Source organism: Carcharodon carcharias, chromosome 2 (genome assembly GCF_017639515.1).
Source record: "Carcharodon carcharias isolate sCarCar2 chromosome 2, sCarCar2.pri, whole genome shotgun sequence".
NCBI classification, from domain to species: Eukaryota; Metazoa; Chordata; class Chondrichthyes; order Lamniformes; family Lamnidae; genus Carcharodon; species Carcharodon carcharias.
In genome coordinates this window covers 50,427,033-50,450,149 of record NC_054468.1, presented here as the reverse complement: position 1 = coordinate 50,450,149, position 23,117 = coordinate 50,427,033, and the positions used below count along the sequence as shown (strand labels likewise).

Sequence of the window (23,117 nt, the reverse complement as noted above, 5' to 3'; positions counted from 1 at the left end):
CACCTGTAAACCCACCTGTGTAAAACCTGGGATGATGTTGGAATTCCAACCTGATAAACTTTTTAGAGGATTCAATACCCCGACACGCACCTGGTTCAGCCCTTTCTCCCTATCTTCAAATCCCTCCATAGTCCCACTCTGGTTGCAACCTCTTCTGGTCTTACATACATACAAGTAACAGTTCTGAGTTTGGCATTTTGTGCAACACACTCCCTTTGACCACTATTACTGGTGCAATCTTCAGTGACGGCATACTCACTTGTGCTTCCTCCCTAAACTTTCCTATCTTTACCTCCCTCTTCACCTACAAAACCTTCTTAAAAGCTCGTTTGTGACCAAGCAATCGATTACTTCTTCTAACTCTTCCCCCATGATGAGAGATCTATTCCTTCTTCATCTCTTTTTTTTTCATATTCATTCTTAGGATGTGAGCGTCGCTAACATTTATTGCCCTCGAGAAGGTGATGGTGAGCTGCCTTCTTGAACTGCTGCAGACCATGCGATATAGGTACATCCACAGTGCTGCGAGGCTTGTGCAGGATTCCTAATATGTTCCCATTGTCCTTTCCTAACCTCCTTGAATTCAGGCTTAGGAAAGTTTACCGGTCCCGGGGGGCTGGGCCTCAATTTAAATGATGAAGTCAAGGCTCGAAATAATCAGGACCTCAAGGCATTTGAACTGCAGGCCTGACAAAGGCCCGGTCAGTCTTGAACCTACCATAACTTAGCAGCCATACAAAGTTTATTTTGTTTTTTTGCCTATCTGGTGGTGTGTTGGGGTGGGGCAGGGGAGTGGCTGGTGGTAGAGGAGGTAGGAGAAAAAGATGTATTTGTACACCTTTGTGTATAATAATCCTGCTTTGCAGTTAGCTCTACTGAGAGCCAATAGAAAACCGAGCCATGAAATAAGCAGTTACCTTTTTCAATGTGAGTATTTTAATAGAGAATCTGGACAGCAAATAACTTATGCGTATTTGACTTTATTTAAATAACCTTTTCATGTTCTGTACATATCAGAAATCCTCACAAGCTACACTGGCAGTCCTCATTTTGTGCAAATGCCAGTTTGAAGCCTCAAGAAATATTTGTACATTTGTATTACCTGCAAATTGTTTCACACCCTGGTGATTTCATCACTCAATGTACAATGGAGTCAAAGTCCCTCAGAACTAGACAGTTCATTTCTTACAAATAGTTCCCAAATGGAAACAAATTGTTTCGGAAAAAAGTTACCAGTTGCTGCTTGCACAGTCATGCTACTAAATTCATGTTAAACAATATAAGGGCATTGAGAAAAATACTCTGGTTTTAAGAATCAGAAAATGTTCGAATAAATATTTTCCTTAAACTACCAAAAGGCAATCATAAATATAGGAAAAACAGATGTGTGAATAATTAATGCAACACAATTGGCTTTCAACAAAGAATAGGGATAAGATTTCCTTGGTGCTTTAGGTGTAGCAAGATCATAAAAGTTTTACTAAAAAATAGGTTAATCCTTTTGCTACACCATTTGCAGAGGAAATATATGCCCCTTTTGTATCTAACTATGCTGTAGAGCATTATTTCTTTATAATTAATGCATTTAAGGTAATCTTTAGTACTTCTGACAAATTCATGCACATCATCATAGTACACTAATCGCATTTTTTTTTAATGAGTGTGTTACAAGCAGCAGAGGTTGAAGTGTGCATATGTTCACAAGTACTGTCATTAATGTCACATTCTATCCCATTGACTTGTCAGATTATTGAAAATTTGTTTTAAGAATAAGTTTAAATATTTGAAATGTTTTCTTAATTTGGTGCGCGAATCTTGCAGCAGTTTATGAAGTCTATTGTATTGCTGAAAACATTTGTGAGGAATGTGACAGTAACACAGTTCTCACTAGAACCAATCTTTTTATAAGCTTAGCCAAGCTTTCAATTAGTAGCAATGAAAATGCATATTTGATTACTACTGTGTCTACTAAAATATTTATGCTGATATTAACTAGTCATGAGAAATAGCTATTTATCTTTTTAGTACAAATTGCAAGATGTATTTCATGCTACACAATTACTGTTTTGATGCTTATACCTCATTTTATGCACTAACAAAAGACATCAAATATGCTGTAAACTACATCATATTTAAAGAAAAACTAACTCCTGTAAAATAAAGATAGATGGAACATGAAAGAAAGGAGAATTGTCTTTCAAAATCATGCGGTGAGATTAGCATGTCCTGGGAATGTAGTTAGGTTATCCAAAACCACAGTAATGTTTTTCTCTCCTTATATTTATAGGAAATACATTTTATGAATGATGGGCCATATATACATACTCCTAATGGCCCATTTCATTCAGTGCAATGCAGCATTTTAATTCTACTAGAACACAGTATTCCTAAAGAAGTTGTTACTGGTCTAGAACATGGTTTTTGGAATACAACATGCTTTATAACATATTGAAATTAAATTATTTCCCTTTTGCATGCTTTCTTTAAAATAATAAAATCCAAATCTTCAGGATATATTCAGTTTTTGAATCCCTTGATTGTAGATCTGGTGGACATCATCTTCTTAAGTAAGACAATTCCTATTTCTCGTGTCGTCTTTTGGTTTCAGTTCCTATTGAATTTAAATACTGGGCCATTTTAATCCTGGTACAAGAATATGTAAAACTTGCAGTGGTTTTGTTGAAAATACCACAAAATTATAAAGACCAGAAATAAATCAAAACAATAACTGTCATTTTAAAGGTGCAGACTGGAAAATAAACCAATCACAAAATTATTAAAACAAAATAAAATGTTTAAATGCTTTCATATTTAGTCATATTCTAAATTGGACCCAATAGAAAATTTATTTTACTATGTTAATCTTTAAAAAGTTGACTCTTAACATACAGTATTCTTCTGAGTAGTTAAACAAGGAGTAGCCCAAACAGGAAAAAAAATAGATCTATACTTAAATATCAGTTTTACAGAAACAAAAATATTCTTCAATGAGAGAAAGTTTGATTGAATTTCTCTAGATCTGTTTTGATGCAGAAATGTATTACTTTCAGCCTCATTTGATGAACATTGCTTTTGTAAATAATGAATATTTTTCAATATTATTAACTCTACTTGGTGTCTGTTTTCTAACACTTTCCATCTTTTTCCAGTGTCACAGAAGGGGTTGTGTCTCACCACTTCAGAATTATCATAGGATATAAGTGGGCTTGTCAAAATCCATGCTAACAGATGCAACAAGATGTAAGTTTGATGAGATGGAAAGTGTAGTAAAAAGCCATTGAAGCATAGAAATATAAAGCAATATTAACTACTGTAATCAGCGGACGAAACAGTAATTAACGTTCAAGCATTAATTCTCTCACTGAACCTATCCTAAAATTGAAATGAAAAAAGATTTACATGGCTCGTGCACAAGGATGACATGAAAATTCCTGAATGGTCCTGTCCACCTACTATTCCATTTTCTGTAACAAAGCTTGGGGTGGATTTATGGTGTAGATGTTTGGTTTGTTTAATTAGCAAATCTTGGTCTAACTGAGGAATTGCTGTTCTGTAGATTGGATGCAGATAATACCTCAATGTTCTAAATGTGCCATGGGCTGCATCTTCTGGTTGGCGAGCGGGGGCGCGGGGCCCACTTGCCAACGCGTAAAATGACGCGGGGTGATGCTGGGCGTGTGTCCCGATGTCACCCCGCGTCACTTAGATTTTCAGTTCGGCGGGTGTGCAGCTGACTTGGCTGCGTGCCCGCCGAATTGTCAACGGCCACTTAAGGCCTTTAAAAAAGTAATTAAGCCAATTAATGGACCTGCCCGAACAACCTTAAGGTTGGTGGGCAGGCGAAGAGCCCAGGCAGCCTTCAGAAAAAACATGAAACCTCATCCACGGGTGGGATGAGGTTTCTTGAGGGATTTAAAATGTTTATAAAATGTTGAAATAAAAGAAATTGACATGTCCTAGTTCATTCAACAGTGTCACATGTGGGGGGACATGTCAGAAATTTTTTTGTACACTTCCAAAAATTATTTTACAACTTCCACCAATCTCCCTGAGGCAGCACTTAGCCTCAGGTTGATCTGTGCACTCTTTTGGGTGCATGCGTGAAACGGTGCGCCCCTGGCTCAGGGAATCCCTACACCCGCAACACCCCCCCACCACACCCGACCGCACAGGGAGCGCACCACGCTTCCAAGTGGACATCACGCTGGACGGGTCTTAATTGACCTGCCAACGTAAAATGGCAGCGCGCCCCCAATTGGGGGCACCGATCGGGACCCTGCCCGCCCACGCCCGCTCCCACAAATCCCCCCCAATGGGGGGAAAATGTTGTCCCATGTAATGAGAATAGTTTGGAAATGTCCTCTTTATCCACAGATTGCATTATTTCATTAAAGCTACATTGAGCCCTCTCTCAACTTTTGGCCTTTTTATATGAGAGAAACTGTTCTGATGACATTCAACTTAACTTTTAACTAAAGTGCATCACTTACCAGCTTCCCAAGTGGGGGGAAAAAGTTTACAATGATAAGTGTTAAAGATTGCAATGACTCAAACACAGCTCGGATATTCTGACTATGAGAAAAATTTAACATTACCTCTCTTTATCAAACATATGAAACATTGTTATAGTTGCTATCCAGCTTTTAAATGCTCCCACCTAAAAGGTATACCGTATCTTAAAATAATAATTGGATGTGAATGACACATTGATTGAATTTTGATGAATTTCAAATTGTCCATTATATGAAAATGACTGCAAAACCACTGGATAGCATTTAAGAATGGGTCAAGTAGTCCCCATGAAAATCCTGCTGTAAACCTAACTGTAAAAATCCTGGTACGTATAGCATCCTTTACATTTACATGGAAATCCCTACCATATGTATCATGTATAACATTAAATGTTTGATCAAAAGCAGATCAGTCCATATTAAAGGCTTTCAGTAAGGTGTCGAGGTCTCCTACATGTGCTGCTTGAAAGAGTTCAGGCTGGTCCATCAGGGAAAGTGCTATCCTGACAGCTGTCCAGATGCTGCCTGAAATGAACTGATGGCAGAATTGTGTGCTTCGGCTCTTCTTCTGCAAGTTCAAGGCTGTTAGGAAGTTGCTGACAGCTTCTCTGTTTGAAATACAAATAAGATATACAAATTGTCTATGTTATGCCAGAAAGTCATTACCATATTAAATCTTGACCTTATATATATATATATATATATATATATATTTACATTCAGTTCAGAGTTTTAAAAAAACTGTTACGCATGTGATTCTCCCAAATATAAGTCCACAGCATTACACAAGTTCTGAATCAGCAATGATAGTCGTACTAAAGGATAGCAGAAGAATTGTCATTGCCGACACTGCACACTAGTCTGGCAAATGTTCCACACCCCAACAATGACACCTATCATCCAGATGAGGGCATACATAAATATTAGTATAATAAGCATATTTAGAGTTAAAATTGTAAACTACACTAAATTGTCAGAGTTGAGATGTAACATTTACATTCTGCATTAACACTTAGCATCTTTAAGCTAGAGCTAATATTTCATATCTATTGGCTGTTAACTAGATTGAGGTGACCTTTCTACTCCCATTGGAGAGGAAACCCTGCCTTTGGGAATTGCCAGGCAATCAAATGACCAGCAGCTTTCTTGATTCAGCAGTACCAACGGGAGTGTGACCACAAGTGGGACTGCAACAATCCTTGAGGAAGGTCTGTTGGGATGGAGGCAGCAACAAAGGGAAGTCTGTCTTGGGTGGACAGGACAGGGATGGGGGAATGGCTTGAAGGGGAGGGAGGTTTGAATTGGGGGTATGGAGCCTCCCTTGCCCAGCCACCAGGTTGGACAATTAGTGCTGATCTCCCCTGCCATAACTAAAATCCCAGTGGCGGCAGGAAGAGGCCCTTAAATAGCCATTAACTGGCCACTTAGGAACCTCAATTGGTCCACAGGTTAGCAGACTGCCCATCACCTCCCCTGTTACTGGTAAAATCACAGCAGGGGCGGCTGGAAGGCAGGCACAGCACCACTGTCATGGCACCCAATTTTAGGCCCCTCCCCCCAGCCTGCCTGAGTTGTAAAATCCCAGCCATAAATCAAAATGGTACATTTCCAGATTTCATGCTTACATTTTAAGGGAGTATCCTCAATAGGATTTACATCCAACCTTATGAAACAGAAGAAGTAAACCTTTCGGCCGCTCGAGCCTACTCTGCCATTCATTAAGATCATGACTGTTTATGTTTAGAATTCCACATTCCCATCTACCCCCAATAACTTTAGAATCTTGTTAGCCAAGGGAATCTACCTCCGCCTTAAAAATATTCAATGAGCCTGCCTCCACCACCTTCTGAGACAGAGTTCCAAAGTCGCACAACCCTCAGAGAAAAAGTCTCTCCTCATCTCTGTCCTAGAAGGGCAACCCCTAATTTTATAATAGTGCCCCCTAGTTCTGGACTCACAAAAAAGGAAACATCCTTTCCAAATCCACCTTGTCAATACTGTTCAGGATCTTGTATACTTCAATTAAGTAACTCCTCACTCTTCTAAACTCCAGTTGGAAACAAACCTAGTGTGTCTAACCTTTCCTCATAAGACAACCCGCTCATTCCAGGTATCAATCTAGTAAACCTCCTCTGAACCGCCTCCAATGCATTTACATCCTTCCTTAAATAAGACGACCAACACTGCACACAATAGTCGAGATGTGGTTTCATCAATGCCCTGTATAACTGAAGCATAACATCCTTACTTTTCTGGTCAATTCCTCTTGTAATAAAGGATAGCATTCTATTACCCTTCTTAATTACTTGCTGTACCTGTATATTAACCTTTTGTGACTTACGCACTAGAACACCTAGATCCCTCTGCAGCACAGAATTGTGCAGCCATTCTCCATTCTGCCAAAGTGAACAACTTCACTTTTTCCCACATTATACTACATCTGCTAGATTTTTGCCCCCACTCACTATATCCATCTGCTACCTTATGTCCTCTTCATAGCATACTTTCCTACCTATTTTGTGTCATCTGCAAATTTAGTTATTGTGTCTTCACTTCCCTTATCTAAGTTATTGATGTAAATTGTAAAAAGTTGAGGCCCCAGCACAGACCCCTGTGGGATTCCACTCATCACATCTTGCCAATCAGAAAAAAACAGATTTATGCATGCTCTGTTTTCTGCCAGCCAACCAATCCTCTGTCCTTGCTAAATACATTAACGCTTAATCATGAGCTTTTATTTTTCACAATAATCTTTGATGTGGCACCTTATCAAATGCCTTCTGGAAATCCAAGTACAGTGCATCTCCGGGCTCCCCTTTATCCACAGTGCCTATTACTCCTTCAAAGAACGCCAATAAATTAGTTACACGTGATTCCCCTTTCATTCATTCCCCATCCTGACTCTGCCTGATTATTTTGAGTTTCTTTAAGTGCCTACCTTTACCCACCTTAATGATCAATTCTAACACCTTCCCCAAGAAAGACGTCAAACTAACTGGCCTATAGTTTCCTGTTTTCTGCCTCCCTCCCTTCTTGAATAGAGGGATTATATTTGCTACATTCTAGTCTGAAGGAACCTTTCCAGAATCTAGGGAATTTTAACACCAACATGTCTACTACCTTATTAGCGACTTCTTTTAAGATCCTAGGATGAAGTCTATCAGGACCCGGAGACTTGCCAGCCCACAGCTCCATCAGTTTGCTCAGTACCACTTCCTTAGTGATTGTAATTTCACCAGGTTCCCCTCACCCTTCCACCTCCTGCTTTACTGCTATTACTGGGACGTTTTTTTTGTATCCTCCAAAGTGAAGACAGAAGCAAAATATTTGTTCATTTCATCTGCCATTTCCTTACTACCTACTATTAACTCCCCATTGTTACCCTCTGGAGGACCAACACTTTTTTTTCGTGTTTAAATACCTGTAGGGGAGAAATTTCTCCCCGTTTGGGGGGGGGTTGTGCAGGTGCGGGCGGGTGTGCAGCTAATCGCTGCACGCGATCAGCTGGGCACCGCCATTTTACGTGGGCGGGCCAATTAAGGCCTGCCCAGTGTGATACGTGCCTGGAAGCGCTGAGCACTCCCTGTGCTGGCAGGGAAGTGGGGGGGGGGGTGTTGCACATGTGTGCGAAAGAGCGCAGAAATCTCCCTGAGGCACGGGGTTGCCTCAGGGAGATTAACTTAAGCTTAAAAAATTTTAATAAAGGAAAAGAAAAATTTTTAGGACATGTCCCCTCATGTGAAATGTCACATGAGCTGGGACATGTCTATGAATTTTATTAAAATATTTTTCAAACCTTTAAAAACCTTTATGAAACCTCATCCCGCCCATGGATGAGGTTCCATGAAAAATGCGAAGGCCGCCTGGGCTCTTCGCCTGCCCGCCAACCTTAAGATTGTACAGGCAACTCAATTTATTGTTTTAATTGATAGTCAACTGGTTTTAATAGGCCTTTGACAGTTTGGCAGGCGCGTAGCCGACTCGGGTGCACGCCCGCTGAACTGAAAACCTGAATGATGCACGATGACGTCGGGATACATGCCTCGGCAAGCGGTCCCCGCCCCTGCTCACCAAACCGAAGATTCTGCCTGTAGAAACTCTTGCTATCCGTTTTTAAATTTCTAGAAAGCTTCCTCTCAAACTCTTAATTTCTTACTCCTGATTAACCTTTTAGTCATTCTCTGTGCCATTCTTTATATTCTGACCAATCAACTGCCCTGCCACTCATCTGGTTTTTCCCTCTTCTCCACTCTCATTCCAAAATTATTCTTGTGGCTCTGAAATGCTTCTCTCAGCCTCATCTTATCATATGTACTCTTCTATCTCCTTATTCAGCGCTGAATGGATTTATATCATTCAACATTGTGACAGTAGATCACAGAAGCGCAGCTGGCTGGATGGTGGAATCAAAAATGGCTTTACTAGGAGTTAGTAGAGTGAATGATACTTTGGCTTATTACTTAAAATGGGAGTCTCACTTTGTGAAGAGCTTACATGTGTTTGAGAAATTCAAATCCACAAAAATCATACAAAAAACAATAATAGTACAGGAAAAGTACATTGGTGACTGTATCGGTGCTGTTTCCTGCCATTGCCCTGACCTGGAAATTTTCATTGACTTTGCTTCCAATTTCCACCCTTCTCTCACCTTCACATGGCCTAATTCTGAGTCTTTCCTTTCCTTTCTTAACTTCTCTGTCTCCATTTCTGGGGATAGGCTATTAACCAATATATAAGGAAACCGCCTCTCACAGCTATCTTGGCTACGCTTCCTGACATCCCACTTCCTGTAAGAGCTCTATTCCATTCTCTCAACTTATCTGTTTCCATACTTCCATACTAGTGCTTCTGATATGTCTTTCCTTTTCTTCAAATGAAGATTCACCCTCCCCTCCGCCATGGTTGTCAGACTCATCCTCGTCTGTTCTATTTCATGTACTTCTGCTCTCACCCCTTACCTTCCCTCTCAGAATCATGATAGGGTTCCCTTGACCTTGTTTTCCACTCCATCAGCCACCGTATTCAATGGATCATCCTTTGCCATTTCTGCCACATCCAGCATGATGTCATCACCACACATACAACTTCCCATCCCCATCTCCTATCAACATTTCTCCATGACACCCTGGTCCACTCCTGAGTCACCCCTAACACCCCTCCCATTCCGACGCAACACCTGCCCTTTTACCTCCTCCTTTCTCAATGTCCAAACACTCCTTTCAAGTGAAATAGTGATCAACTTGTACTTATTGCAATTTAGTATTCTGTATTCACTGTTCATGATGTGGTATCCTGTACACTCGGGGGATTAAACATAGACTGGGTGACCACTTTGCAGAATACCTCTGTTTCAGTCAGTAAACATGACCCCAGGCTTCCAGTTGCCTGTCATTTTAATTCTCCATCTTGTTCCCACTCTGACCTTTCTGTCCTTGGCCTGCTACAGTGTTTCAATGAAGCTCAACACAAGTCTGAAGAACAACAGCTCAACATTCTACTGATCACTTTCCAGTCTTCTGGACTCAACATTGAGTTAAACAACTTTAGATCACAACCTCTGTCCTTATTTTGTTTTGGTTTTTTTTGCAAGCTTGGTTTATTTTTTTTTACTCCCCTTTTTTTAAAAAAAATCATTTCCTTTCTTTATGGACAGGAGAGAGAAAGAGAGAGAAATTGAACTTCTTTCTCCTATCCCCAAGTGTCTGTAAGCAGAGGTGTTCTTGAATTATTTTTAAAGTAGGCTATGGCATGTTTCCCCAAACTCTAAGTTTGTGTGATCCAATTTTGAAAGAGTTACCATACATATTGAGGTTTTCTGCTAAAGGGGTAAGCTTATCAAGATGCAAATGAGGTCCATCGTTCCCTCAATTGTCTCCTTTTGAAATGGACCTGGACAGTCCCAGGTGTGAGATGAGTTTGTCAACAGCTATACAGCATAATGAGTTTCAGTCTGTGGGTCCCCTGGTTTCATGATTATAATGTCCATACAACTGGGTGTGAGATTCTACAATGATGAGAGGAGGATTCTTTTGTTCTTGTACGTCCTGTTGGTAGCTTCCAGAACAACGGGCCAATCCTATGGTCATGCGGCTTGTAGCAGCCTTCTCTTTGGTTCAGTAGAAAGTTCATTCATCGGAAAGTCCATTTTAAAAATAGCAACAATAACCTGAAGCTTTGATATATACAGTTTTGCATTTCTTTTTATGTTCTTATTGACCTAACATTTTGCATTTGGATTGCTGCTATCCTGCCATTCACACCTCCTCTAGACACATCTTTTGTTCTTTTACTTGTTCCATTACCACCCCCTTTGGCTTTGCACCAGTGAAACCTTTTGTCATTTTATCTTTCTGTCTCCACCCTATGACAGGTCTTCCTTTTAGCATTTCATCCATCTTGTCCCCTTTCACCTGCCCAAAACCTTTATTTTTCCAACTCTTCTACATTCTGATGAAAGGTCATGACCTGAAACATTAACTCTGTTTCTCTCACCACAGCTACTGCCACACCTGCTGAGTATTTCCAGTATTTTCTGTTTTTTATACCAGATTTCCAGAACCTGCAGTATTTTGCTTTTGTAATAGTACAGATATACTTGCCAACAAATTGGCCAAGCGTTTCTTTTTTAACTTGAACAAGATGGAAGTACAATAATTACTTTTTCTAAAAAAGGGCAAAAATTGTCACTGATATGATGACAACTGCATACCAATCATGCTATTGATTTACCAAAGGACAATGCCTGTTACTGAAAACACACCATCTTCAAGGCAAATTGCTGTTTATGTGCATGACGGAACTATTTTAAATTCATTTAGATTGCACCATGAGCAAGCGGTACTGGAACGATCAGCATGAAGATTATTGAGGAAAGGTTAATCATTATTAAAGCAGTAAAATTAAAGGACATTTTATTTGGGAAAGCAGTTAATTATAATTGTTAGACACAGATAGACATGAGAAGGAGCTGGCAGTAACTAACAGCACTCCTCACAGAATAAGCAATAATTTTGCTGCAGCTTTTAATTACCTACTTGTCAATCAAAGACAGTACCCAAGGTGACTGCAAGTTCCTGACACTATGATGTAGAATCAAAGTTACACAGGCTACAAATTAAGGGGGGATGGGGATAGCGAAATTGCAGAGTTTTATGCTGTGGGTTTTTAACTCCATAGTATGCATCTTGTGGTCCCGACAGGTTTCCGAGCCAGACCTCAGCTTGATTGACAGGTTTGGCTTCCAGTTGGACAAGGAGTGCTCTGGAGCAGACCACAGGATCAGAGGGTATTGACTGATTCTGGGGCCATTGTGGGAAAGAAAGGTATTGGGAACCTAATCCTTTTCATAATAAGCACAGTTCTCCAAGTATGGTCTAAACAAGGTTCTTTACAAGTTTGGCACAACTTTCTTGCTTTTCAAATCTATCCCTCTAAAAGTATTCACCAGTTCTGAGTTTGTTTCTTTTTCTTGATCAGATCACTGCTGCTCCCCATGGTCAACAAGCAGTGCTGTAAAGGCACTTGCTTTCTCCTTGAAGTTGTCCTCCCCTCACTTTAGCTTCTGGGTTTCCTAAGGCCTGGGAAATCCATTCACTCAGTGTAAAACTTCCAAAGCAGATTATATCAGAGGCTGCCCACCCTTTCTCACCCTTAAAATCCTGAAGTGGGTGGGTTGGAGTCAGGATTCAGCATTTTAAAATTTTCATCATCACACCTTCCACCACCCCCCACCCAATCTGACCCACCAGTTTGTGCATGCTAAAATTCTCAGTCCTGCAAGTATGGTTTAAAGAAGCATGGTCTTCTGCTATTCACACATTCTGCTTTCTTAACTTTATGTCACTATCAGCACCTTCTTTAGCCCTTACCACTACTATTAATGCTCCCTTTGTCCTTTAGTTTATTACATCTTTGTCAGTCTCTCCTTTGCCCCCACCTATTGCTAACCTTCTACCCAATTTCACCTGTGCCACCCACCCTCCAAACAATATAAATTTCATCACATTTCTACTCTTTAGCTCTGAAGAAGAGTCATACAGACTCAGAATGTTAACTCTGTTTCTCTCTCCACAGATGCTGTCAGACCTGCTGAGTTTTCCAGCATTTTCCGTTTTTATTTATGGTATAACCAAGGTTCTATACAGATTTAGCACAACTTTCTTGCTTTTTAGTTCTATCTCTCTAGAAGTAAACCCCAGTTCCGAGTTTGATTTTAAAAAAGGCTTTATTAATCTGCTTCGTTCCTTTGTGATTTGTGTATCTGTATCCTTAGATCTCTTTGATCTTCCACCTGTTTAGACTCTTATTGTCCAAGTAGTATGTGGTCTCCTTATTCTTCCTAGTGAAATGGATCACCTCACTTTTGCTTATATTGAAATTTGTTTACTGATTAAACACCTATTCTGCAGGTTGTCCTATAGTTTGTTACAGTTACTCTGCTTTAACTATATCTCCCACTTTGGTATCATCCACAAATTTAGAAATTGTGCTTTTGATTCCTGAGTCCAAATTGTTAAGGTAGACTGTGAACAACAGTGGTCCCAGCACCGATCCCTGTGGAACACAACTTTCAACTTTTGTCAGTCTGAGAAGCTGCCCTTAATTCCTACTCTCTGTTTTACAGCCAACTTGCTAACCATTTTGCTACCTAGCTCCTGAATCTAAAACACTGACCTTAGCTCATGAGTCTACTATGGGCCATCTCATGAAGGTCTTTGTGAAAATCCAAACATATCACGTTGAATGGCAAAACATGACAGAGGTTCCAAGATTTTCCAATGCTGCAATGGAGGCCTTTGTGCAGTAGGCGGAGAGGAAGAGAGATAACATCTATGCAGGCAAACTGGGAAGGCAGTGGGGCCAGATGGCCAGGGCAGTCAATGGCAGGAGTCTTGCCCCTAGGACTGCTGCTGCGCATGGATGAGATTCTGCAGTCCAAAGCCAGGCCAGGCCCAGAGCTGCTTGAGGTTATCCTGCAAGGCCATCTGCAGTCTTCCCCCACTGAAAGTCAGTAGACTTCCACCAACCATGCAGCAGCCTGCATAAGAGCACTAGGACTTTCCTAGGCACAAAGTGAATGCCTTATGCCATGGCTTGGCTGTGGTTTGGGACGTTTTATTTTTGTGATGGCTTTCATTTTTGCACTGTGGCCAAGTGGATGATGTGATGGTCAGTAATGTAGATAAGGTAAGGTTTGAGACTGTTGGTAAATGGAAATTGGGGTTATGCTGACTGGTATTAGTCAGATGAGTTGATTATGGATAGCCTAGGCAAAAAGGGACTGTTCTGGTTGCCTGCTGTTGGCCTCCTTCTCAGTTAGTTTCTGTATACCTAATGGCAGGAGCTGTGCCCTTAAGATGCTGAGGATGTGCAGCTTGCAGCAAACCACCATGAATTTTGACACATGGTCTGCCAAGTGCTACAAGGCTCCTCCCGAGCAGGCAGCAGTATTGAGCACCCCAATGGTCTGCTCTATTCATATTTTATGTGGCCGCATGGCCTTCATCATATACATGCTACACATGTGTGAATGGGTTGCACACCAGAGTCATGATCCATGTTGTCAAAGGACAGCTCTTGTCACCCAGTAGCCTCTGGTTTGCCATGCTAGCTCAAATCTAGATGGTACAACAAACTGCTAAAGAATGAAGACATCATGACTGCTTCCAGGATACTTGGCATTGACCTGCATGATATGCTGCATTTGGTTGCGCACCAGCTGAATGATGAGGTAGTGAAATCCCTTCAGTTGAGGTACAGAGTAAACATGTGACACCTACAAAACAACATGCATGCATTCAATGACATCATGCATCACTGAGAAGTCTGCAATCCTTGCAAAGCAGTGTGTTCATTTCATCTTTATCTCCCTGGGCAAAGAGAATGAAAAGTATTCAGCTGTCATGGGATAGAAGGCACTTATGCAACAGTGGATGGCAATAGATGCAAATGGAACATGCTTCTATCACCTAATCCAGGAAGAAGGCAAAAGCATAAAATTTCATGGCCTCAATCATGTTCACATCTGCTGGCAATGCTGTCCTTGTCCTGTTCTGGGGTTACAGTTGTGGCAGATTTCAGTAAGGACATCCTTAGTGAAGTGGAGACTTCTCACACACTGTTCCTCACTAAGGTTCAGTTAGGGAATTGCTCCCTGAACACTGTGGGCAGATATCGCCTCCTGTTGAGACCCCTTCTGCCCCTCCTATAGCTACTTATCCTGCTCTGTGTCATCTCTGCGAATTCTCCTTGTCATGCTCTGGTCCAAGGGTGGTGCATACGCCTGCAACCATATCTGAGAGTGCAAGCGGGAATCCTTGAAGTCAAGAAAAAGTTCTACAGCACATGCCATAGCACTCCCTGTAGACTTCAGCAACTTTAAAGAACAGTATCAAACACTTTTACAATTGCACCAAAAGTCAGCAGAAATCAATTAGTAACTCATCTGAAAGTAGCTGATGATCCCTGATCCCTTTAAGTAGAACTGGTTGTTGGGGAGGGGCAATCCTTTCTGCAAGTGGATGCAAAGTTTGACTGTACAGGGTTAGGGGAAGGTATTAGTTGAAGTGTTAAGCTGCAAAATGGCAATGCTCACGCCAAATCAGCGTCGCAGGCCCTTAAAAGAATGGCATCTGGCATGGCTAGAATCAGAAGTGTGCCTGCAAGCTGTGGGCCCTGTTTTGGAGGCAAAGTGGCCCTTTAGCATCAAAAAACTGAGCACTATGAAGTCAAATTTAGTGGCATAAAGATTACATTATCTTTCGTACGGCCTACTGAGCGAACTGGTCTATAATTCCTAGGACTTGTTCTATCTCTTTTTTAAATAAAGGAGCAACATTAGCTGACTTCTGGCACTATTCCCTTTTCTAATGAATATTTATATCTGTGTAAGATCTTGATATTAGAAACAGAATAATTTTGTGTAGAAATTGTTTGGTCCATGATGTTTGTCTCAATGTTTTTCTCCACAGGAATCTTGTATACCCCCAACCTTTTAAAATTATCTTCTTCTCACAAGCACTATTTCTTTTTTTAATTATAGATCTTATGACAAACAATCCTATATTCCAATCATACATATAAAGAGATTTTTTTTCTAATTTTTTTTTTCTTTAATTCTTCTTGCAGCCATCTGAGACTGCTTCACTGACTGCTGGAAATAATCTGTCACAATTTACCAAATCATAATTCTACATTATCTTTTAAGGTCTTTATCAGGCCAACCCTTGATTTGGCTTTTGTGAAAAAGCCCCAAGTGCTCAGTGTTTCGTCATGTCATTGTAATCCCTTATTTCTATTAACATTCCTCGTGAACATACAGCAAAGGACAATTCATCACTTTTTCTAGAGCGCATCTTTATATTTTTCTGTTTTAGAAAAGAACACAATATCATAAATTATAACGCTTCACTCTTCTGCTGAAGTGCAGGTTTGTGTTCCTTTAAGGCTACAAAATCTAATTCCTGTGAAGTAAACGCTTCAAGTTCATTAAAACATCAATCAAGAACACAGCCCGTTCTTAGATAGTTCCTTTATTTGTCTTTGGCACGATGTGAATAAATCTGACAGACAAGAGATGTGCGCCACGTGTGCTGTTTTATAGTGTCACTGACAGATCTTCCATTATGTTGCTCTAGAAGAGTTATAGCATATGGTGTTTTATTTCAAAAGGGTGTCATCGCTCCTTAATGCACAAAGTAGTATCAGAGGAATTATTTTATGGTGACTTAAATCAAATTCTGTTTTCATTACATGGTATCCTGCAACTTTTAAAATCATTGGTTTGCGGATTGAGTTCTACAGCTCAAATTAATCTGTGAAACCATAAATTAGCAGCCTTAACTATTCTAGTAACCTTGTTTTGTTTATACAGTTGAATGTTTATCTTTTACCTTTAGCAAAGTCTAGGGAATCCATGGAAACAGTAGGTAACATGTAGCAAGCAGACAATTGGTGTAGGAAAATTGTGGAGTTTGGTAACATATGTGGAGCTTGTAGTGTTTAGGTGGTTTTGAGGGGTGTTGTTGGGTATGGCAGAGGGGGTGCTACGCTGGAGCATCTAGGACGGATAGCCACCTGGTTTTGAGGAGGTGAGAGATTTGGCAACACTAAAGTAAAGTATTGTCAGTGGAACCACAGAAGACCCAGGGCAGGATCTTCCGGTTGACAAGTGGGGGCGGGGCCTGCTCGCCGACACGTAAAATGACGCGGAATGATGTCGGATGGAACTCCTGACGTCACCCCACGTCATTTCCATTTTCAGGTCGGCAGGGGCGCAGTTGAGTCAGCTGTGCCCACTGACCTGTCAACGGCCTATTGAGGCCATTGAAAAACTAATTAAGGCCATTCGTGGGCCTGCCCATCCAACCTTAAGGTTGGCAGGCAGGAAGCCCTGGCGGGCTTTGGAAAAAGCATAAAACTTCATCCACGGGCAGGATGAGGTTTTATGAGGGTTTTTAAATTTTTATCCAATATTTCAGTAAAAGTTATGGGCGTGTCCCAACTCATGTGACAGTGTCACATGAGAGCACATGTCAGGGAAATTTTTTTATCATTTGTATTAAAAATTTTAATTCCGAGCCGATCTCCCTGAGGCAGCACTTAGCCTCAGGGAGATCTGTGCGCTTGTTTGCACGCAAGCGCGAAAAAACACACACCCGGCTGAGGGAATCCCCCCCGCCTGCACAGGGAGCACATAGTGCTTCCAAGTGGATGTTGGGCAGGCCTTAATTGGCCCGCCCATGTAAAATGGCAGCGCCCCCGCCTGCGCCCACTCCCACACTTCCCCCCACTAATGAGGGGAAAATGGTTCCTCCAATGTCGCTGATAGATGAGCGATTGTTAGGCTGTGGTTCCTAAAAAGGTGTCCAGATCAATCCTGGATATTGCATTTCCATTTGCCATTCCCTGGCCACTATTGCCCCCAGCCCCACCCCAAGCCTGAGCCATCTGCTTTGGTCTCAGCCCAAACGCCTCTTTTTTTAATGCAAGGTCTGCTGTTACTGTAATTACTGACTACTGGCTGTATGCTGGCATAGAGTTTGCCAGCACAATATCTGTAAAATCATGGAATGGTTACAGCACAGAAGGAAGCCATTTACTATGTCATGTCCATGCCAGCTCACTGCAAGAGCAACTCAGTTAGTCCCAAAACCACCCAACCATCCCCTTTTCTCCATAGCCTGTGAATTTTTTGTTTTTCTTCAGATGTTTATCCAATTCTTGAAATGATTTCGACAAAGGGAATGTCTGATGATTAGGTCAGGTAATATGGTTGGTAAATTTTGGCTCCAGGATCATAGTAGATTTTTTTGTCCCTTTGTAGTTCTAGTCATTTAGTTTTCTATTAGGTTTCATCCTTGGCTCAGTGCTAGAGTCAAGTTCTAGGGCTCAAGTCCCACCCTGGAGACTTGTGCACATTATCCAGGCTGGTATTTCAGTGCAATATGGAGGGAATTGCCATCCTTCAAAAGAGACATGAAACCAAGGCCATGTGTGCCCTCTGAAGTGATGTAAAAGATTCCATGGTACTATTCAAACAGCAGGCGAGTTCTCCCTGATCAATATTTATCCCTAAACAAACATCTCTTAAAGCAAATTATCTGGTCATTAGCTCTTTGCTGTTTGTAGGTCCATGCTCTGCACAAATTTGTTCCTATATTTCCTACATTACAATGACTACACTTCAAAAAAGTACTTCATTAGCCGTAATGTACTTTGAGCCATCTTGAGGTTGTGAAAGACACAATGCAAATGCAAGTTCTTATCTTAGATTGTGCAGGCACAAATATCCTTCAACCACATAATTAGGAAAATAAATCAAATTTCAAGAATCACATTCTACTTTCATCAGCTATACTGCAAGACAGACCAAGATACTTTAAGGTTTCTTGCTGTCACCATGCTGTTAACAACATTGCAACCACAATGGGAACATTTCCTTTGATGCGCTACTTCTCATGAAATCATAAAAGCATTTGAAGAGAACAGATTTACCAATGCACTATAAATAGCAAATCAAAGGAAACCTTTCTGCTGCATTATGATTTTCTGAACACTGAGCAGCCAGAGGAAACCTCATCCCATTGTTTTAAAAAGCAGCAGTGCTATGCCTCATTTTAGAGTACTTGATATGGGCACTAAATGTTCAAAATGGGAAAAAATGCTCAAATTGCCAGTACTGAATGCCTCTCTTCAATAAACACAAAGTCAAATTACAAATTTAAATTTCAAAGAAAGCTGAATTTAGCCCTTACCTGTAAGCTCCCAGGTTTATGCAACTGATTCCCAGATTGTATCTTGATCGGATGAAGCCAGGCTGAATTTCCAAAGCCCTTTGATAAGCCTCAACAGCTTCCTCACTCCGATCTCCATTTGCTAAAGTGGCTCCAAGTCGATTCCACAATAAGTAATCCTTGCAAGTATATATGTATGTGTATTTTTAAAGCTATTGTCAGTGAAATTCCAAATGACAAAATTCACATATGACTTATTAATGTTTTTACACAACATTGCTTTGTGTGTTTTATCTGCAGTTGTTGGTTATTTAAAAAAAATATTTAACCCAATAACTTTAAATGTGATGACTGCGGCATAATAATTGTACATATAGAAACCTGAGTGTGACAATATTTGTTGACAAATTCTATCCTAATAGATGTTGGTTTTGTGGCACTCCAGCAACATGAAAATAGAAGGCTGCATTTATTTGTGCTGCCACACAAGGGGGAGCACTTCCTGTACATGTGCAGATGCAGTGCCAGTGCCTGTGACAGCAACATCCCAGGAAGCTGCCTGTATTAAAGATGATGAATACTGAACAAAGAAAATGCAACACTGTTCAGTTCTCTCTGTTCTACCACACTCCCCCCCAACAAGCTCCCTTTGCTGATTCCCCCGCCCCACTCACCATTTGGTTCCCGCTCCCTCTCGCCAGTCCCTTTGCTTCTCCCTTCTACCCCGCGAAGGAAGCAACAAACGGGTTTGAGGGGGCGAAAGGGAGAGGGAATGGCAAACAGAGCAGCGATGGGAAGCATGAGCAAAATGGGAGGTAGGGAGTGTATGTAGGCCAGCAGCAAAGGGAGTTGCGATGGGCTGCGGAGGAAGCAGAAGGGAGTGGTGGGAAGTGAGGGAGTGGCGAGGGACTGCAGTGTGCAAGCAGTGAGGGAAGAGGGCAGGAGGCAGCAGGTGGGAGGGGCAGGCAGCAAGCAGGGCTGAGGTTTTGAGACGCCCAATGGTGATGCAGTTGGAGAAACCGTGCAGGCGCTGGTGGCCGGAGTGGGAGCAGAGTTCCCAATTTCCTTTTCCTGTTCGGCAGTGGCAGGGGTTAGTGAAACCAAATGGGTGACCTGCATGGCTTATCAACAAGTTTCTGGCTTCCTAGAGAACAAAAGGCAGTTTAATATGTTAATGCGTTTTGAATATACTATCATCGGTGTCAATTTGTTGAGCACTATCATTGACTGGAACTTAATGATTTAGTGTTTAACTATCATAGATCAACCAAACTGGTGAACAAATATCCTCTGTAGCTGGCAATAATGGTAGACTATTTAATGTGATTAACGAAATGTACTTCTTTAAAAAATTGGGAGTTTGTTTCAGTACACTTACAAAGGCTTTAAAATAACATTACTATAGCTGGTTTTATCTCAGAACTCAGTCTCGTACCAGGAAACAGGCTGGGGTATGCTGACTCAACACAGAATGTCTATGGTCAAGTATAACAAATGGCTGGCACCGTTCATTTGTCTTGGATCACCAAATCTGGCCCAATATTGTTTTGCACTGCCTACTATTCATTTACCTGTTTCATTTTTAAATAAATTGCTTTTTAGTTTATAGCTAATTCTCATATGAAACATGAGAATCACATACACTCTGGTGGATTGAAATAGGGCAGCATGTGTTACCTGTCTGACCACTGGATCTCACTATTGCTTAGTGAAATAAAAATGTTGAACACTGAAGTGAATCTTGGCAGGTATTTCATAGATAAAAATGTCCCTGTATAATGATGATGGTTCTAATTTTTCACTGTTCACTTCCTCATACATGATTTTTGTATCTAGGTATATAGGGTTATATGGCAAAATGAAGCTAAAATGCAATATCAAACAAAAAGATACTAAACAGAGAACTCCCACTTCTTGCTAACAGAAGATAGCCAATTTTTAATTGCCACTATCTCTTCCCAATTTAGTTTTGCGAAAGCGTAAAAAGTTAAAATCATGATTATAGTAAAAATATTCAATCATTCAAAACAATGAGGTTTTACCTGAGGTCTAATTGTCAGGGCAGCATTGAATGCTTCAACGGCTTTATCATATTCTCCACTGAGGTTAAAAAGTACACCTAGTCCAGTCTGCAGGTCTGGATCTATTGCATCAGAATTCTGATGGGCTGCTTTCAAAAACAAATCCTTCACTTCTGCAAGGAATAAACTAAAAAGGTTTATGATAATTGAGTATCAAATAACTAAGAGAGTTTTCCATTTATAAGTCAGTGAATTAACTCAACCATACAGTTAAAATAGATTGTATGCAAACTTACTTTCTTTTGGCAATCGCAGTAATTATGTTTGCAAAACAAATTCTTTACCATTAACTAAAAGACAGATTTGGATTTACCTGCCATTCGTTTCTTTACATTCCTTTCTTCCAAGAGCTGGAGACCCAGTTTTTCCTCTTATTAGGTACTTGTATTTGGGGTTATGTCTAATCCAGTTTTTTAGGGCTTCACTGGCCTCTTGTTGTAGACCTGTGTTGGTGAGGCTTACCGCCAATGCCATAAGAGCAGCCAAGTTGCAAGACTGCAGTTCCAGACATCTAGATAGAAAAATGGATATGCACATTTTCCAAAGGTTGGTGTGGCACAAGAGTTTTCATTCTACAGCATATTTAATGCTTTGGAAATAACTTTAAGATCAGGAGGACTGTAAAACTAAAGCTAGACAACTTACTAAAAAAATGAAATAGTTTAGGAAATATTAATTTCAACAAGTTGGGCAATTATATATTAATTCCAATAGTGTACTACATTAAATGACAGTCATTCAATAAGAGATGCTGGATTGTAGCTGGAATGGCTAACTAATGAATTTACATGGGGCTGTATTTTTAGCTCGGTGGGTGGGCACGCGCCTGACCCGACCAAGTGTGAAACGATGTGCGATGACATCGGCTGAGCGTGCTGGCGTCAACGCGTGATCACGGGATAGTTCGGTTGGCAGGGACGCGCCAGAGCTAGCAATGCGCCCGCCAACAATCAAAAGGCACAATTGTGCTTAAATTTTCATGGCCTGTTCAACCTAACAGTTGGCGGGCAAGCAAAAAGGCCAAGCGGCTTTTGCATTTTTTGAAAACCTCATCCACAGGAGGGATGAGGTTTCTAAAATTAAGTACAAATGAAATAAAAGCTTTAACTTTTAATTAAAAACATGTCTCTGCTCATAAAGTCACATGAGGGGACATGTTTCATTACATTTTGCTGCTCTTTATTATTTTGAAAAATACATCTTCATCTCCCTAAGGCAGCTCCGTGCCTCAGGAAGATTATTCTGTGCTCCCTTGTGCACATGCATGAATTTCTCACTAGGCCCGCTTGCACTCCGTACCCCCCCCCCCCCCCCACCCACCACCCCCCCCCCCCCCAACCCAAGGTAGTGCTTAGTGCTGCCGCTTGCGTATCACACTGGGCGGGCCTTAATTAGCCCACCTGCGTAAAATCACAGAGCGCTGCCAATCAGGCGGCTTCCCGCCCACCCTACACGCTAAGGGCAAAATTCTGTCCATGAATTACATGCAACATAGTATGTTTAGGAAATTGTTTCAAAGCAGGTCTCTAAATCAATGTTTTAAAAGCTAAAGCTGAGAAGTTGAAAAGGTTGTGTTGGATTGTGTTGGAAGAAATTGCTGACTAGCCAGATGTAGGAATTTTAGTAGAAAGCACCTTATGTACAGGGCCTTGTGTGTATATTTAACATCTACCATCTATCAGCAACCAAGGGAGTAAAGTAGTCATAGTTATCAAACAAACATTTGCTATTCTCCTTTTCATCTACCATTTTACCGACAAGTACACAAACAGTTAAAGTATACCTGCATACTCAGTGCAAACCAGAGTATTGAGATCACATGCCCAATGATGTTTTTTACTCATCTTTTATTTATTAATCAGAAGTGCAATGATCCACATCTGGATTCTGAATTAGTCACATGTGGCTAACTTATTGGACAACACTAGTTGAGAAAAGATGAGTCTATATTAGTTCTGACACTATGGGATGTTCTTAATCACCATAATTTCGTTTTTATCTTTGTTCTTTTTCTTATAATTACATTCCCTTCACATTTAATCTATTACATTAGCTGTGAAAGTACTCAGTGTAATGCTAGTATATGGATGTTTTTCGTATGTTGGCAGTTTAAATTAGTGGAGAGATGAATCTCAATGGAATGTGGTAACCATTCCTAATAGGTTAGAGTTCTATGGTGCAATTTCAAAGGTATTGTCTTGGATGTCATTTTTTCCACTTACTCTTCCGTGGTTTTGAATCTGCACACTTGCTTTTCACTTTCTCTCAAGTCCTCACCTTTCATATTGCAC

The 23,117-nt window shown here is 40.8% G+C and overlaps 1 protein-coding gene across 1 annotated transcript in view; it reads right to left on the bottom strand.

Annotated features, from left to right (window-relative positions):
* Positions 1-4,920: 4,920 nt before the first annotated feature.
* The window catches only part of pex5la (peroxisomal biogenesis factor 5-like a), a 188,355-nt gene continuing 170,158 nt past the window's right edge, over positions 4,921-23,117 (bottom strand). Inside the window, exons 12-15 of the mRNA XM_041176635.1 lie at positions 21,140-21,337; positions 20,788-20,953; positions 18,767-18,924; positions 4,921-5,119 (exon numbers count right to left, since the gene is read on the bottom strand). Of these exons, the coding sequence (XP_041032569.1) occupies positions 4,921-5,119; positions 18,767-18,924; positions 20,788-20,953; positions 21,140-21,337 (721 nt within the window). The remainder of the gene's footprint in view (positions 5,120-18,766; positions 18,925-20,787; positions 20,954-21,139; positions 21,338-23,117) is intronic.